We start from the raw sequence: 14,596 nt of genomic DNA, 5'->3' as shown, positions 1-14,596 counted from the left end.
GGGCGCGGAGGCCTGAGCTACGTGCTCCCGTAAAACCAAGAGTAGCCGGGCCTCTTTCACCCCCTTTTTTTTTCGGCCCCGCCTGGTTCTTGAAATGTGCACGCACCAAACGTGTGGGCTCAGGGCGGAGAGGGGGATGGGACTGAGATTGGCCCTTTGGGCAGGTGACCCGTGATTGATTCCCAGGACGGGTTCGAGGGGATGCAGAAGACTGTGGACTTGAGGAAGCGGGTCCTAGCGCCCGCGGAGGACATCTAGGAGTCAGGCATGTTAAAATTGCGGCATGGAGGAAACGGGAGGACTTTGGGAACTGGTGGGGTCGGGTATAAAAGCCGGAGCTCTGGAGGGAGGACTCGTGGCAGTCCCTTTCCCATTCTTTCAAAGGCTGTGAGGCAGGAAAGTCGAGAATCTTCTCAAGGCTCTTGGGTAGTGACAGAGGAACAGCTGAAGACAAGGCCCTGGAGGGGCTCTTTCGCCTCCTGCGGGGCTTTCCTAGTCCCTACTTTCCCCTCCCCACCTCTTGGCTCCAGGCCTCTCTGGGTTGGGGGCCTGGAGAGGAAGGAGGCTCAGGAAAAGAATGAGGGGGAGGTTCCTGCACGGAAGGTCACGATGTCCTGCAGCCCGGGCAGCCTGGAGACCTGATAATTGGGGCAGACAAACCAGTCTCTGTCTGCATCAGCTTCTCTCGCCAGGCTCGGGTTGGGGCCCCAGCGGGAGGACGGCATCACTGGGGCAGGGCTGGAGGAGACCCAGAGGCCTCCCACAGAGCTGCTCCTGGGAACCTGAGGGCTGCACCGCCCAGGCTGGGAGATAGTGCTCCCTTCAACCGCTGCAGCCCTAGGCAGAAAGCAGAACGTGAGGGCGGAAGTCCCTCCCTATCCTAGTACGTGCTGGCAGGCCCGGGAGCCAGGGACTCCCTTCACTGGCTGCCCCGGCGGATGTTGGGGGCAGGGTGAGTCCAGAAAGGGGAGAGGGGCTGTAGAAGGGGTCTCGGGCACATGGTGGGATAGCCCCTTCCCACAAGTGGGAGGGAAGAGTAGGGATCTATTTCCCTTCTAGAGGGGTAGAGATCCTGGGCAGGGCCAGGTTTGTGAGCTGAGTAAGGCTGGGTTCTGAGTACATGGAAGAAATGAGGGCTGGGAGGGGGTGGGGAGGGATGGACACTGCGCATCAGCAGGTGCAGGGCAGGGGGATCCTGGGTTACTTTGCTAGGCCAGCGAAATCCGAGACCAGCCCCCTGCCCTTCTAGCTAAAAGCCTGTGGCTAAGTTTAGCTAGCCCAATGATAACCTTTGCTTAAAAGGCAGGGAGCATGCAGTGCTGCACCCCGACTCCAGCTCCTTGCCTTTCTAGGATGGCCCTCCCTTCTTGAGGCCCCAGAGCCAAGACTGTGTCCATGTCTGGCAGCCACCTGCATGGCCAGTGACCAGGCTTTGCATGAGCAGCAAGAACAGGCCTAGTGGGCACAGGATGAGCAGGGGTGGGAAGAGGCCACGGTGCGGGTGTGGTGGGGGAAGCAACCCACAGCACTCCTGAGGAGACTGCTTCTAGCAGAGGCTTAGATAGAAACATTAACCCTTTCCCCACCAAAGGCCTTCAGAGCCCTTCCATGTTTCCATCCTAACCCAAAGTATGATTCTTCCCTTTTGCCTCAGGTTTGTCACTTCTCATTACTGTTCCCTGCATCCTGCCCAAAAAAAGGTAGAGAGCTCAGTGCCCATGGAGTGCTAGTAGTGCACTGTGCTGTTGTCATGACAGCAAAGACAGGAAGTGTGGTCATGACGACAGGCTCACTGCCTCCTGTTCCAGGTGACTCAGCAGAAATAAGACTTGGAAAGCTAGAGAAGAGTGGGCAGTCTTCAAGGACACTATGACCAGTGTGACCTGTACATGAAGAACTAGACCTCCTGCACATCTGGTAACACAATAAGGAATGCCTGGTAGACACACCTTCTCTCCTATAGAGCTAGAGGGGATCATGATGTGCCTTTCTATCAGCAAGGCCAGTAGCTAGTTTTCAGGGATGGGAGCGGGGCACAGTAGGGTATATGGAAGAAATCAATTCTTGGTTTAAAGTAGGGTTTCTCAACCTCAGCATTACTGACATTAGGTCAAATAATTCTGTCTTGTGGGCTGATCTACGTATGTAGGATGTTTACCAATATCTCTGGTCTTTACTCATTGGATGCTGGAAGCTCCCCCCCCCGCCCTGCAGGCTGTGACAAAGTCTCTAGGCATTATCAAATGTCTGTTGGGGGACAAACACCCCCCTCCCCAGGCTGAGAAGCACTGATATAGAGCCTAGAAACTGTGTAATTCTTCATAGTGGGGCCATCTTGTCACTTGTGCAGGGTGTCACTTGTGCAAGGTCAAAGTGTCGAAGGGGAGCTCATCAGAGATTTGGAGACCAACACCAGACTGCCTGAATCTGGGCTAATGCGAAAGGTGAAACAAACAAGCTTAGGACAGAAATGTCTAAAAAGTATATAAAAACATTTATTCATTAGTAAACAGGAGACTGGCAAACATCTATTGCAAAATGAAAGCAGCTCAACCTAGTTCAGGCAGACTAGTTTAAGAGAAATGTCTTGCATTTTGAAGATCATATATGTATTTAAAAAAAACAAGGTGACAGGCAAACAAATATTATATAGGGATAAGAGATCATCCCACAAGATCATCCCACAGGATACCCTGCACAGCAGGGATGAGAAGAGGCAAGATGACTTCCTAAGATCTGTGCCTAAGAGTAGATGCTCTGCGGAGTGGGGTTGTTTTCTTGGGTGTCTCATCTTCTGTCATCTCTGCTGAAAGCTCTATTCAAAGAATTGGAGAAGTAGGAAAAGTTGAGTCACAAAGATGGTGAAAAAAAATAGATCTCAGAGAACAAAGATGATAGCCCCACACCACACTGTAGAGATAAATCCAAACTGCACAAAACATTATGGAGCAACGGGGCAAAAGGAATCTATACCCAGTTGTGCATTACAAGAGGCATCCATCAAAAGTAGTCATACAAGAAGGAATATCATACCTTCCTCGCTGGACTCATCGCTTGAGAAGACAACCTTGGGTTTCTTCTTCCAAGTGTGCTGCTGAGTTTTTGGAAGTTGACGGGTAGTACGGCGAGGCTTAGGTGTGACAAAGTCATTGTCTGCAGAGGCAGAGGCCAAAGGCTGTTGCCTAGGGACTAAAAGACAGAGAGATGTGATTAGAAGAAGAAAGGTAACTGTTGCTTGTGGGCTTGCCACTGTGGGGCTGTGTCCCATACCAGAAGATTGTTTCCTGGCTGATGGGGCTCTCTGGCTACCTCCTTGGCCAATCTCAAGCTCCTCTATTCCATCTAATCCTCTGGTGTGACAGGCCCGAAGCTTCTGCTCGAATTCATCTATTATAGCCTGGTGGGAAAAAAGTAGATAAACATCACGACTGGAGACATTGTTATTCTATGACTGAAAAGACAGGGCAATGAAAGATGTGGAAGAATGGCAAATGTTTATTGTGGAGTCAAACTGAACAGGCTATATACTATTTGACTTCAACTATATGACATTCTGGAAAAGGCAAAACCATGGAGGAAATAAAGATTAGTGCTTGCTAAAAGGTGGGAGGATGGAGGGGGAATAGGTAGAACACAGGAAATGTTAGGGCAAACTATTTTAATGATACTCTAATGGTAGCATGTTATGATACTTAGTGAATGTTAATGTAAACTATGGACTTTGGGTGATGATCTGTTAATGTGCTCACTAATCCAATCTTGTCAATGTCAATGTAGACTTTGGTGTAGGAAACTGATAGTGGGGAAGGTTATATGTGTGGAGATGGATATATGGGAATTCTAACTTACTATTCAATTTTGCTTTGAATCTAAAACTACTCAAGAAAGTCTATCTCAAAAGAGAGAGAGAGAAAGAAAGAGAATTGGAGACAGAAAGATCTGGTCTCAGCCTGTCATGGTAGTGCACACCTGTAATCCCAAAGACCTGGGAGGTTGAGACAGGAAGATCACAGTTTGAGGACAGCCTGGACAACTTAATAATACCCTGTGTCAAAATAAAATAAAAAGGACTGGGAATATAGCTCAGAGGGAAAGTGCCCCTGGGTTCAATCACTAGTATCACAAAAACAACAAAATTTTAAAAAATTTGTTCTCAAGTCACCCTGGTAATTTGGTTATAGTGAAGGTGAAGCTAGGGATAAGTAATGTGAGCAGAAGAGCCTCAGAACAGTGCCTATGGAGAGCAACCTATATTATTAAACCATGCTGCTTGCCTTGCCCTCAGGTTTGGCCCCTCGTCGCAATTTGCCTACAACGGACAAAAGAGTTCCGAAGATGGACTCATCTGACAGTTTATCTCCAAAGCAGTCAAAATTGTCGAGCATCTTGCGGAGACCTCGCTCTGTGAGGGGCAGCTGTGACACACAGTAGGCCAGGTCCCGGTACTGTCGCTCAGTTCTGCAGATGGGAAGGGCTTTGTGAGCAACAGCTCAAGGGTTATCCTTCCTCCTAGGTCTCCCTTGGTCCCAGGTATGCCACTGGGGGGTTCTTTCCCCCACATGGCTACTGTTAGCACAGAGATCTTTCAGGGAAGGTAATGTACCGGGCTGTGCGGAACCGCTGACATAGCTTCTCCACCAAGCTCTCGGTCTGCTTGTCCTTGGTGATGTAGGAGAGGAGCTGCCTGCAGAAGGGGAAGTGAGGATGTGTGATCAGCAAAGAGCACCTCCATCCTCATCCACTAAGGCCTATGCTGGACCCTAACCTAGCACCAGACTTCTCTGCCCTTGCTCAGTAGAAGAATGTTCTTGGTCATGGCTCTCTAATTGCCTCACATGCTCCTCTTGCCCTCTCCCAGACATTAGAGAACCCGCCCCCCCAGAAATTTTTATTGTGAATAGAAATTAACAAGAAAAGCTGCCATTTGGGAGAACTACTGTGTGCCTTCTGCCATGGTAAGAATAGTATCTTATTTAATATGAGACAAGTAGTATAAACCTCATTTTATAGCAGAGGAAATAGGCACAGAGAAAGTCAAGTTACTGCTGAAGGCCATGTGGCTAAAAAGAAGCAGACCTAGGGTTGGAGGTGCACATCGGTGGCTGAGGGCTGGCCAGGGATTATGTGAGGCCATGGGTTCATCCCCAAGTGCTGCCAAAAGAATAAATGAATGAATAAAGCTGAGCTGGAATTCCAATTCAGGTATGTCTGATTCCTAAGCCTCTGTGCTAGTGAAAATGTGCTCCAAGGCCCAGGGAACTATACTTCATGATGGTGTGAAAACACTCTTCCTCCACCCCACCCTCGGGGTCTGACAGGCGGCTGATGATATCTGGAAGGAGATTATAGATGGCGTTGCCCTGTAGAGGAGAAAGAATCATGCTAAAGAGATGAGGTGATCTACATATTCCTTCTGCAGCAGGACCCAAGTTGCCTCTTCACCTCTCACCTTGTGAGAAAGCTCATTGAAGAAGTTCTTGGCTAAGGCAGCGATCTGAGGCTCAGGGTCGATAAGTAGCACAGCCATCTCGCTCACCTGCCCCTTCACTTTTACCATGTCCTTTAGGATCAAGTGGGTCATCACCAGCCCTGCTGTCTTCCGCACTTGTGGAGCTGGGTCCCTGAGGCTAGGAATGAAATCTCAAGTCATTGGGACCAAGACCTCTCAGCTACACCTTAAAATCAGCAGGAAAGGCCCTCGGCAGGGATCTATTACCCACAGGATGCCATGCTAGAAGCAGTTAGAATGCTGTCTACAGTTGAAAGCTGTAGTTAGGGGGAAAGGCAAAACTTGTAGCCAAAGCACTGCACTGAAGCTTCAATTCTCTTAGAGTCACAGTTAGTCAGGGGCCTATACAGGTTAAGTATCAAGTAGATGTTGAAGGTAGTGTCAAGACTAGGGAAATATATACAGTCTTACAGACCCTCACACTGACATAACAGACTGTGGGAACAATCAGGGACAACTCAAATGCAAGGGATCTCTTACCGAGCATACAGATGAGGTGTCCAGGGATCCACCAAGTTGGGAAAACGGATGGCCAGATCCCCAGTAGCAATCATGAGATTAGACCGAACAATGGGGAGCGAAGACTTTTCTAGCATGGTGAACAGAAGACGAAGCTGGGAGTCACAGAAAGTAGCACTAGGGGCAAGGAGAGGAACATCAGAGAAGTCATATCATCTCCATCCTCTTTTGAAATAGTACCAACTCAGGGACTACCTGATCATGCAGAACTTGCCAAGGGCAAGTGAAGCAGCTGCAGAGAGGTCTGGGTTGCCATAGAGGCCAGGGTTGTTGCAGACTTTGAGCAAAAGTGGAACAAAGGCAGCCAGTATCTGTTTGCCTGTTGGAAGAACAACTCTGTTTGGGATGTGTTATCTCAATTGGGGAGGTCACCTAGCAATTTTTCTTACCATCCAAGAGTTCCATCTCACAGATGCTACGGATTAATTCTGCCTCTGTGTCATCAGCGGTGGCCCCCACCAACCCCAGCTCCTCCTCCATGGTGGTCTCGGAGCTTGAATTCTAAAGGAAAAGATCACGGTGGTCTGTTCATGAGTGACCAGAGACATCATATTATAGCCTAACACTTCATTTTGCATGAAGATCTGAGGAAAGGTGATGTCTACAAAACCATTCATAAAATTGCCAAATGTTTGTGTATGTAAAGAGAAAGCTTTTTTTTTTTTTTTGTATTGGGGATTAAACCCAGGAGCACTTAACCACTAAGCCATGTCCCCAGCCCTATTTGTTGTACTTTATTTAGGGACAGGGTCCCACTGAGTTGCTTAGGGCCCTGCTAAGTTGCTGAGGCTGGCTTTGAACTTGCGATCCTCCTGCCTCAGCCTCCTGAGCCACTGAGATTATAGGCATGCTGAGAAAGAATTAAAAAAAAAACAAAACTTTATTTACTTTTTATGTGGTGCCAAGGATCAAACCCAGTCTTACACATGCGAGGCGAGAGCTCTACCACTGAGCTATAGCCCCAACCCAAGAAAGAAGTCTTAAATAAGGAAAAAACTAGGTTCTCTGTATTTGTTTTTAAGCTGCCAATGTAGATTTCTACACTTTTTAAAAAATTCATTCTCATAGAAGATGTAGTTTACTGTATATGGTAAACAAGTGGATCATGCCAAACAATGGTTCAAGGTCATAGAGAAGGTCAGACTTTACCCACTGTTGCAAGGTGGTCTTATTTTTTTTTTTTTTATTGTAAACAAATAGGATACATGTTTCTGTTTGTACACGGCGTAAAGGCATACCATTTGTGTAATCATAAATTTACATAGGGTAATGTTGTTTGATTCGTTCTGTTATTTTTTCCCTCCCCCCCCCACCTCTCCCACCTGGGTCTTATTTGTTTATAAGAGAGCTGCCTTTAGTGGAGAGGATATGAGGTCCCTCGATGTGTGGGGCCAGTAGTGAAAGCTGATGGGAAGGGGGCTGGGTTCATGATGTTCTAACAAACACTGCCTCAGGTAAAGCCTTTTTTTAATGTTGAGTTGCCCAGCTCTGTAGTTGGTATTTACCTAATACTCTTCTTCCTGGTGAGCAAGGACAGACTGTTCAATCTTTGTTTACACTAATCTTTCCCAGGGTAGTTGCAACAAAGAGGCAGAGAATCTTCATTTAATAGAGAAGCAGAGATCCCCACAAGGAAATGTTTTGACCCAAGGTCATGAAACAACTCTGGGAAATTCTAGGGACATGAACCCATTGTCCAAATGCTCTGTTCACCTTCTCCTTGGGGTCCTTGGATTTGTGTTCCTGTTCTTCCCGAAGAACTCGGCGCCTACAGAGCTCTCCACTCACTGCCTGTTCCAAATGCACCAACTGCTGCAGGGCCACATCCCCAGCCAGTGACAGCAGGTTCATCAACAGAAAAGTGGGGAGCATTGGGACAGTCTCCTCTGGAGGAGAAAGGAAAGGCGGGAGAAAGACATGGTCAAATTCCATCAAACTTACTGTTCCAACTTCAACTTGGACAAAAATGAGACAGTGTGGGCTGAGAGGCTGTAGAAAGGGCTGGTAGCAGTAGCTTCTGGCCCTGCAGGGCAAACAGCAGAAGCTGGCTGTCCACCCCAAGGCCCAGCTAACCTCTGCCCACTTACTGGGGTCCTCCTGACTGGTGCTCTTTTCCTCCAGCTTCTCTAGGGCCTGCTTTGCACAGCCCTGCAACATCTGGGCACAGATCACCTCAGGGCCCTCTGCCAGTTGGTAAGTGAGGGTCACTGCTACCTCTTTGAATGGAATCCAGAGTGGGTCTGGGTGGGCAAAGCCTAAATCAGAGAAGGGACAAGTTGTTCTCTGCAGACAAAGGTCTCAGTTCTGTCCAAAGCCCTTCTGAAAATCTCACCTTTAGTAACTACCTCCTGAAGTTGCTCAAACAACCTATGGTCCTGAGGCAGCCGGAAGGGAGGGTGACGTTTGCCCAGACAAGGCTATGGAAACAAGGAAAAGAGAGTGCAAATGTGTGTAGAGGGTGTATAAAAGGATATCCACTCTCCTTAGTTTGGCATAACCACTCCACATACCTTTCTCCTATCGGATATGTTTGCAATGGCATGGCACACCTGTTGGGCCAGCCTATAGTCCTGTGGGAACTTCTCATCCAGCCCTATGCTCACCAGTGTGTCTAAGTTGCTTCCAACAATTTCTGGTTTTCCTCTAGGGGAAAGAAGTCATAAGAGTTAAAGGCAGGGGGCTGGGGAGATAGCTCAGTCTGTAGAGTGCTTGCCTTGTAAGTACAAGGCCCTGGGTTCGATCCCCAGCTCCCCCCCCCCCCCCCCCCCCCAAAAAAAAAAGAGTTAAAGGCAATTATGGACCAGACTCTGAGGGACAATGCCAATAGGTAGGCACCAGCACCCAACATGAGGCTGACACAGGGCTGGCTCCTTGGATCCTTCTGGCTCTAGTGAATCTATTTCTACTAGGCAAGAGGGCTTAGATACTCTTCATTTAGGTAGCCAACTCCCAGCAGAGCTCAGCGGGGTCTGACTGCTCCTACTAAAGAACAAGTCACCTTCTCAGAACCTTCATTTTCTCTCCCACTCTACTGCTTACTGATCTGAGCCTCACCGTGCCATCATCCCAAGAAGCATGACAGAGGAACAGCGCTCCAGAGGAGAACAGGGGACCTTCTCAGTGGCCCGCTCCCACAGCACTTGGGTCACTGCTGGTTTGAACTCATCCTTCTGCACAAACTCACAGAGCTGAGGAGAAAAGAAAGAGGGATCAGGCCAAAAAACAAATCTCTTTGGTCCACTTCTCTGAAGACAAGATTGAGAATCTGAAGCAAGTAAAACTAATACTTTGGAATGGAAAAGGAAAAAAGGACACTCAAAATGTAAAATAGGTGCTTCTGTATCCATTTTCTACTTTTCTACTCCCATGCCTTCAAAACTACACTTGGTAAAGTGATTCATCAGCACTGATCTTTTCAAGTTCCATGTGGATCTGTAGTTCTGACTACATTCTAGAGATTTCTAGGTTTTTTAAACTATTACCACAAACTCACACTGTCTAAAATGAAAGCCATCATTCTTTCCTGCCTTTTCATTTGGCTAATAGTACCAACTCTCTTAATTATATATACTTAAAATTTCAGTCACCTAATTTTTTATGAATTAGTCCTACCTATCTTTCCTTTAATATTTGTCTTCTGGCAAGTTCAATTCTGTAGCTATTCCTCCAGGTCAGAGTCTCACCCCTTGTCACTGCACACCTATAGTAGCCTCTAGTAACCTTCCTGTACTGTCTCTAACCCCTACTCCAACCACCTTGTATGTGGATGCTGGGTCAATCTCACCAAACATCTGTCTCCTCCCACCATAGTCCTATTGTTTACCACTTTGAATTGGCACTCCTCTACCTACTGCACAGGCTCTTGACCACTAACCAGCCCGGGCAATTTCAGGCCCCTTACCACCACCAGGATAACTCCTTTTACCCAGGGAAGAGAAAAATATAGCAGGCAGCAGTGCTCCTCCCAGTGGAAGTTGGAGGTCAACACCACCTCTGCCATTCCCACAATGCAAATGTTTCTAAGGAGGTTTGCCTCATTAAAATGCTTGTCCCTGACTAACACAGTTGAAGCTCTAGACTTTGAAAGATATTCAGGGACCTTCACAATTTAGTTCCAAACTATAATCCCAACTTCATATCTGTTCTAGATAACAGTCTTGAGCCAGAACACAATATTCCTCATTTACAACACAGGTTGTCTCCTTGGGTTTCTGATGTGTTCTTCTTCCAGTCTCTAAATTCTGTTTATCTTTCAAGAAATAACTCTTAATACCTTTTCATAGCTTCCCTTGGCCATTCTACCACAGACAGCTCTCGTTCCCACTCCATACTTCTCAGAACATCACAATAGTTAAGCATGTTTCCTGGAGTTCTCAGGGCCAGTCACTAACTAGCTGTAACTAGCCAAGTTCCTTAACCTCCTACTGAGACTCACAGATTTCTCACTGTAAAAGGCAGAGAAAACTACCTCACAGAGTTGTTGAGGATGAAATATCATTTAAATGTTGTTATTTTATTATTATTGCTATTTTAATCATTACTAGTGCCACCTAACCTAACAATTATCGACTTGCTGCATTATTCTAAAAGTGTTTTGTTTTGGGGCTGGGGTTGTAGCTCAGTGGTAGATAGAGCACTTGCCTAGCATGTGTGGGGCACTGGGTTTGATTCTCAGCACTGCATATAAATAAAATAAAGGTTCATTAACAACTTAAAAAAAAAACTTTTGTGTTTTTGACTATCAACCAGATTGTTTCTTTTACAGTTGGAAATGTGAAAGTAAATAGTCTTACATTTCTTTATGGGTCAAGTAAACTGCTGAATATGTATTTGCTAATATTTGTCGAATGAATAAAAAGAGAACAAGTGAGAAGACTTACAATTTCCTCAAGACACTGAATGGTCCCAACAGAAGCATCCACTAGCAACAAAGAGAGATTCTGAATCAAAGCCTGGGCCTTGGCTCTGTGGGTATAGCAGAGATTGATGTCATTGAAAGACTGGTAAGTTGAACTTGGAAAATAGGTTACTAGGGTTTCCCCACCACATTGTCAAATAATTGTTTAGGATAGGCTTCACTGAAAATCTAGCCCCACCTGAACTCTATTATAAATCTACTAAATCTATAAAAAACAAAAAACAAACAAACAGAAAAACCTGCCTATCAATTTGAAACTCCTCTGGAAGGATGCCCCTTTCTTTAGCAGACTAGAAAAATCCTGTGAGAAGATAACCTCAGAAAGACAAAAGAAGGCCACGTACCTGGCAGAATCCCCTTTGGGGTTGAGGTAGAGTTGGCGGTAGGCATTAAGCACAGCTTCCCGGACACCAGGCTCCTTAGACCAGATGAGAGGTAGCATGCGGCGTACCCCAAACAGGGCCTGGGGTACCCCAAATTGGAATACCATCACAAAGAATTCTATCACCTCCTGCACCACTGAGAGAACAGATACAAATGTCACCCATCTACTTGGCAAAACTCCCCCAGTATCTAAAGAAAGATCCCTTCTTAACATAGTAACACCCAAGTGGAGACTTTCCTCATTTTCCTGGAGACTGTCAACTCCTCCTATAATGCTTTTATCACAGAATACTATACACATTAAGATATATGAGCTGTACAAAACAAATGTAAAGATCACTTGCCCTTTAAAGAAGCAAGGAGAGATCAATAAAATATGGATGGGACAAGTTTTCCAACTCTAAGAAACAGTTCTTTCTGAATGAGACCCTGGCCTACCTGTAGTTGTGTTTTCATACATCATCTTGCTGATGATGCCAATGGCCTCTGTAATCTTCCTAGAAAAGCTATATGCATCCTGTAGATACTGCACCAGCATCTCCTGCTTCACCAGTTCATCATTCCCCTCGGATCTCACAGGCTCTGATACACTGGGAGCGTCTTTGTAGTTAGTCTGTTCTAGAACCACATTCTTATCAGATCCCTGAGAATTGTTCTTTGTGGAAGATACTGGGCCTAGGAGTTAGAAGTACAGTATAGTTTTTGTTTAAGGGAATATGGGGGAATCCAACAGCTATCAACATCCCTGCATTATTTTTTTTCCCCCTGTAACATTAAGGTATGAGATTAAAACCTATTGTAGTGCTGGAATTGTAGCTCAGTGGTAGAATTCTTGCTTAGCACATGTGAGGCACTGGGTTTAATCCTCAGCACCACATAAAAATAAATAAATAAAGGTATCATGTCCATCTACAACTAAAAAGAAAATTAAAAAGAAAACAAACAAAAACCTATTCTAAGACATTTTTGTTCATTTCTCAAAAAAAGATTCCTGGATAGTCACCCTGTAACAAGGTTGTTCCCATTCCAGAGCAGAAGTATTGCCAACTCCCCTCTGGCCTCTTTTGAGCACCAGTTTCTGTTAGCCAGGACAGTGTCTGACATAAAGTAAATGCTCAATATAGACTAGTTAGAATGTTCATTGACTGAAGAAGAAAAAGGATTACCTTTGAAGATAACTCCTAAGACATTTAGAAACCTGGTCTCTTCTGATTCCTCTGGGTCTATATGACTGAAGAGTTCAGACTCCTGGAAGTGGCCTGTAGCTTCTCGAGCAAGAATGATGGCCTGCCTGAAAGAACACAAACCCATCACCAGTTCAGCACCCAGAAGAGTATTGCTACAGCCTTTAGTAAGGGAGCCTACCTCATGATTCCATCAAACTCCTGGGCCTCATACCCCAAACAAAAGGAACACATCTCATGTTAGGCACATGCTCTGTCACTGAACAGCATTCCTAGCCCTTGCCTAATTTTTTTAAAAAGTAGATTTCTGCTTTAAAAAAAAAAAAAAAAAAAAAGGTAACTTAATTTGTGCCTACTAGGGATTAAAAAAAAAGTCATTTAAAATATTTTTTTCTAGCTTGCAGTAGTGGCACACGCCCGAAATCCCAGCTGCTCAGGAGGCTGAGGCAGGAGGATCACAGATTCAAAATTAGCCTCAGCAACTTGGCTGTAAAAAAGATAAAAATTAAATGAACTGGGGATGTGGCTCAGTGGGTAAGCACCCTTGAGTTCAATTCACCAAAAAACAAAAACAAACAAACAAAAAGTTTGTTCTAATATATGCTTAAATTTGTAACTGGAAGCAAAACAACTCTGGATTTGTACTCTGAAGAGTTAGACTCAACTTTGTTATTTACTAGCTGTGTGCGATGATCAAAAGTTAGCTAACCTGACCTCTATTTCTATATTTGTAAAATGGGTAAACAATCTGGTATCAGCTACTTAAAAAATCATGGGTAGAGACCATAAAAAATCACACAAATTTAAAGCAGAATATACAAAAAGCAGAGAGGAAAAATTGCTGGTTGTTAGGCTAAAACCTCAATTAGGAATTTGACCCAGCATCTACTGCTGAGGATTTCTGAAGGGGTTGGGGGTGACAACAGTAACATGAGAAGAAACCTCTGATTGATTGGAGAAAATACTAGAATGCTTAGAGGAAAAAGAAGCAGTCATAAAACTACAGACTTTATTTATGCTTTAGTAAAATAAAAAGACACAGAGAAGTTAGAGGTCAAACTAGCCACCCTTTTTAGTTTTTTTTTTTTGAACAGCCTAATTAAGAAAGAACTATGGGGCTGGGGTTGTAGCTCAGTGGTAGAGTGCTTGCCTGGCAGGCATGAGGCACTGGGTTCGATTCTCTGCACCCAATAAATAAATAAATGAACTAACAAACAAATAAATAAAGGTATTACGTCCATCTACAACAAAAAAATCTTTAAAAAAAAAAAAAAAAAGAAAGAAATAAGCAATGTGCAGCTGAAGTTTAAGAGTACATGTTGGCAGTTATAATGGCTTTTATTGCTAAGCTGCTTTGAAGTTCTAGAGTCACAAAAACACTGGGAGAAATCTTTTCTCTAAGATGGAGATTCAGGTTTATTACTAAAGTAATATTAAGTAAGTTTGATATTTCTTAGTTTGCAGAATTTAGAATTAGAAAGTCATTAGAAATCATATGAGCTACTCAATTTCTTATTTTAGAGATAACAAAACTGAGTTAAGCAACTTATACAAGATTATACAACTAAAATTGTACTTATAGGTATTCTTCAAATTGATGAGGACTTGTTTAATTATATAATTCTGTTCATATTTTGTTTTAGTAGTTTCAAAAAACATTAATATAAAAGTAGAAAAGCATGCTTAATTATGGACTATGGACCATTCCTACAGTGCAAACACCTACCATCATCTGGCAGCAGCATAACTCAGAATATAGTTCATTTTAAAGAGAAATTGTGTAATTGTCTCAAAGATTAATTCTATACCCAAACAGATCATTAGAGATCTCATTCTTTCACATACTTGTAACTAGCTTTGGCAAGTAGTTGATAGATGCGTCCTTTCACCTCTTCTGTGGTCTCTGTATGAGCAATTTGCTCATGAATCTCCTCTTCTTCCTGGGGAAGCTTTAGAAGCTGCTGAAGCGTGGACTTCAATTCTGGCAGCATGGCTTCCCATTCTTCCTCTGGGTCTACTGCTGCAGCTGAATGAGAATCTCAGTTAGTCTCTTTCATTGGAGTTTCTGACCATAGGAAGAAG

The 14,596-nt window shown here is 44.7% G+C and overlaps 1 protein-coding gene and 1 long non-coding RNA gene across 5 annotated transcripts in view; one reads left to right on the top strand and one right to left on the bottom strand.

Moving 5' to 3' along the window:
• Positions 1 to 70: 70 nt before the first annotated feature.
• LOC124983459 (uncharacterized) lies at positions 71 to 10,837 on the top strand. Of its 2 annotated transcripts, XR_007108441.1 has the most exons (4): positions 71 to 952; positions 1,809 to 1,917; positions 8,150 to 8,221; positions 8,967 to 10,837. It is a non-coding gene; the product is annotated as an uncharacterized LOC124983459 (long non-coding RNA). The 2 variants fall into 2 exon arrangements; XR_007108442.1 differs by lacking the exons at positions 8,150 to 8,221; positions 8,967 to 10,837 and adding an exon at positions 4,286 to 6,710.
• Positions 2,478 to 14,596, bottom strand: part of Ncapd2 (non-SMC condensin I complex subunit D2) — a 27,056-nt gene continuing 14,937 nt past the window's right edge. For 2 of the 3 annotated variants that reach the window (XM_047550750.1, XM_047550751.1), the window contains exons 13-32: positions 14,360 to 14,540; positions 12,497 to 12,621; positions 11,769 to 12,005; positions 11,291 to 11,465; positions 10,909 to 10,993; positions 9,083 to 9,216; positions 8,539 to 8,671; positions 8,361 to 8,445; positions 8,116 to 8,283; positions 7,742 to 7,914; positions 6,418 to 6,529; positions 6,224 to 6,347; positions 5,990 to 6,145; positions 5,450 to 5,627; positions 5,266 to 5,360; positions 4,604 to 4,684; positions 4,275 to 4,458; positions 3,271 to 3,397; positions 3,034 to 3,189; positions 2,478 to 2,815 (exon numbers count right to left, since the gene is read on the bottom strand). In XM_047550750.1, the coding sequence (XP_047406706.1) occupies positions 2,730 to 2,815; positions 3,034 to 3,189; positions 3,271 to 3,397; positions 4,275 to 4,458; positions 4,604 to 4,684; positions 5,266 to 5,360; positions 5,450 to 5,627; positions 5,990 to 6,145; positions 6,224 to 6,347; positions 6,418 to 6,529; positions 7,742 to 7,914; positions 8,116 to 8,283; positions 8,361 to 8,445; positions 8,539 to 8,671; positions 9,083 to 9,216; positions 10,909 to 10,993; positions 11,291 to 11,465; positions 11,769 to 12,005; positions 12,497 to 12,621; positions 14,360 to 14,540 (2,795 nt within the window). In that variant the 3' untranslated portion in view covers positions 2,478 to 2,729. Of the gene's footprint in view, positions 2,816 to 3,033; positions 3,190 to 3,270; positions 3,398 to 4,274; positions 4,459 to 4,603; positions 4,685 to 5,265; positions 5,361 to 5,449; positions 5,628 to 5,989; positions 6,146 to 6,223; positions 6,348 to 6,417; positions 6,530 to 7,741; positions 7,915 to 8,115; positions 8,284 to 8,360; positions 8,446 to 8,538; positions 8,672 to 9,082; positions 9,217 to 10,908; positions 10,994 to 11,290; positions 11,466 to 11,768; positions 12,006 to 12,496; positions 12,622 to 14,359; positions 14,541 to 14,596 lie in introns of those variants that run through there. The other variant, XM_047550752.1, reaches the window with a different exon arrangement.

The sequence above is a fragment of the Sciurus carolinensis genome, chromosome 4 (assembly GCF_902686445.1).
Source record: "Sciurus carolinensis chromosome 4, mSciCar1.2, whole genome shotgun sequence".
Classification (NCBI taxonomy): Eukaryota; Metazoa; Chordata; class Mammalia; order Rodentia; family Sciuridae; genus Sciurus; species Sciurus carolinensis.
The sequence above is the reverse complement of the archived record's forward strand: the minus strand, read 5'-3'. Positions and strand labels throughout refer to the sequence as shown.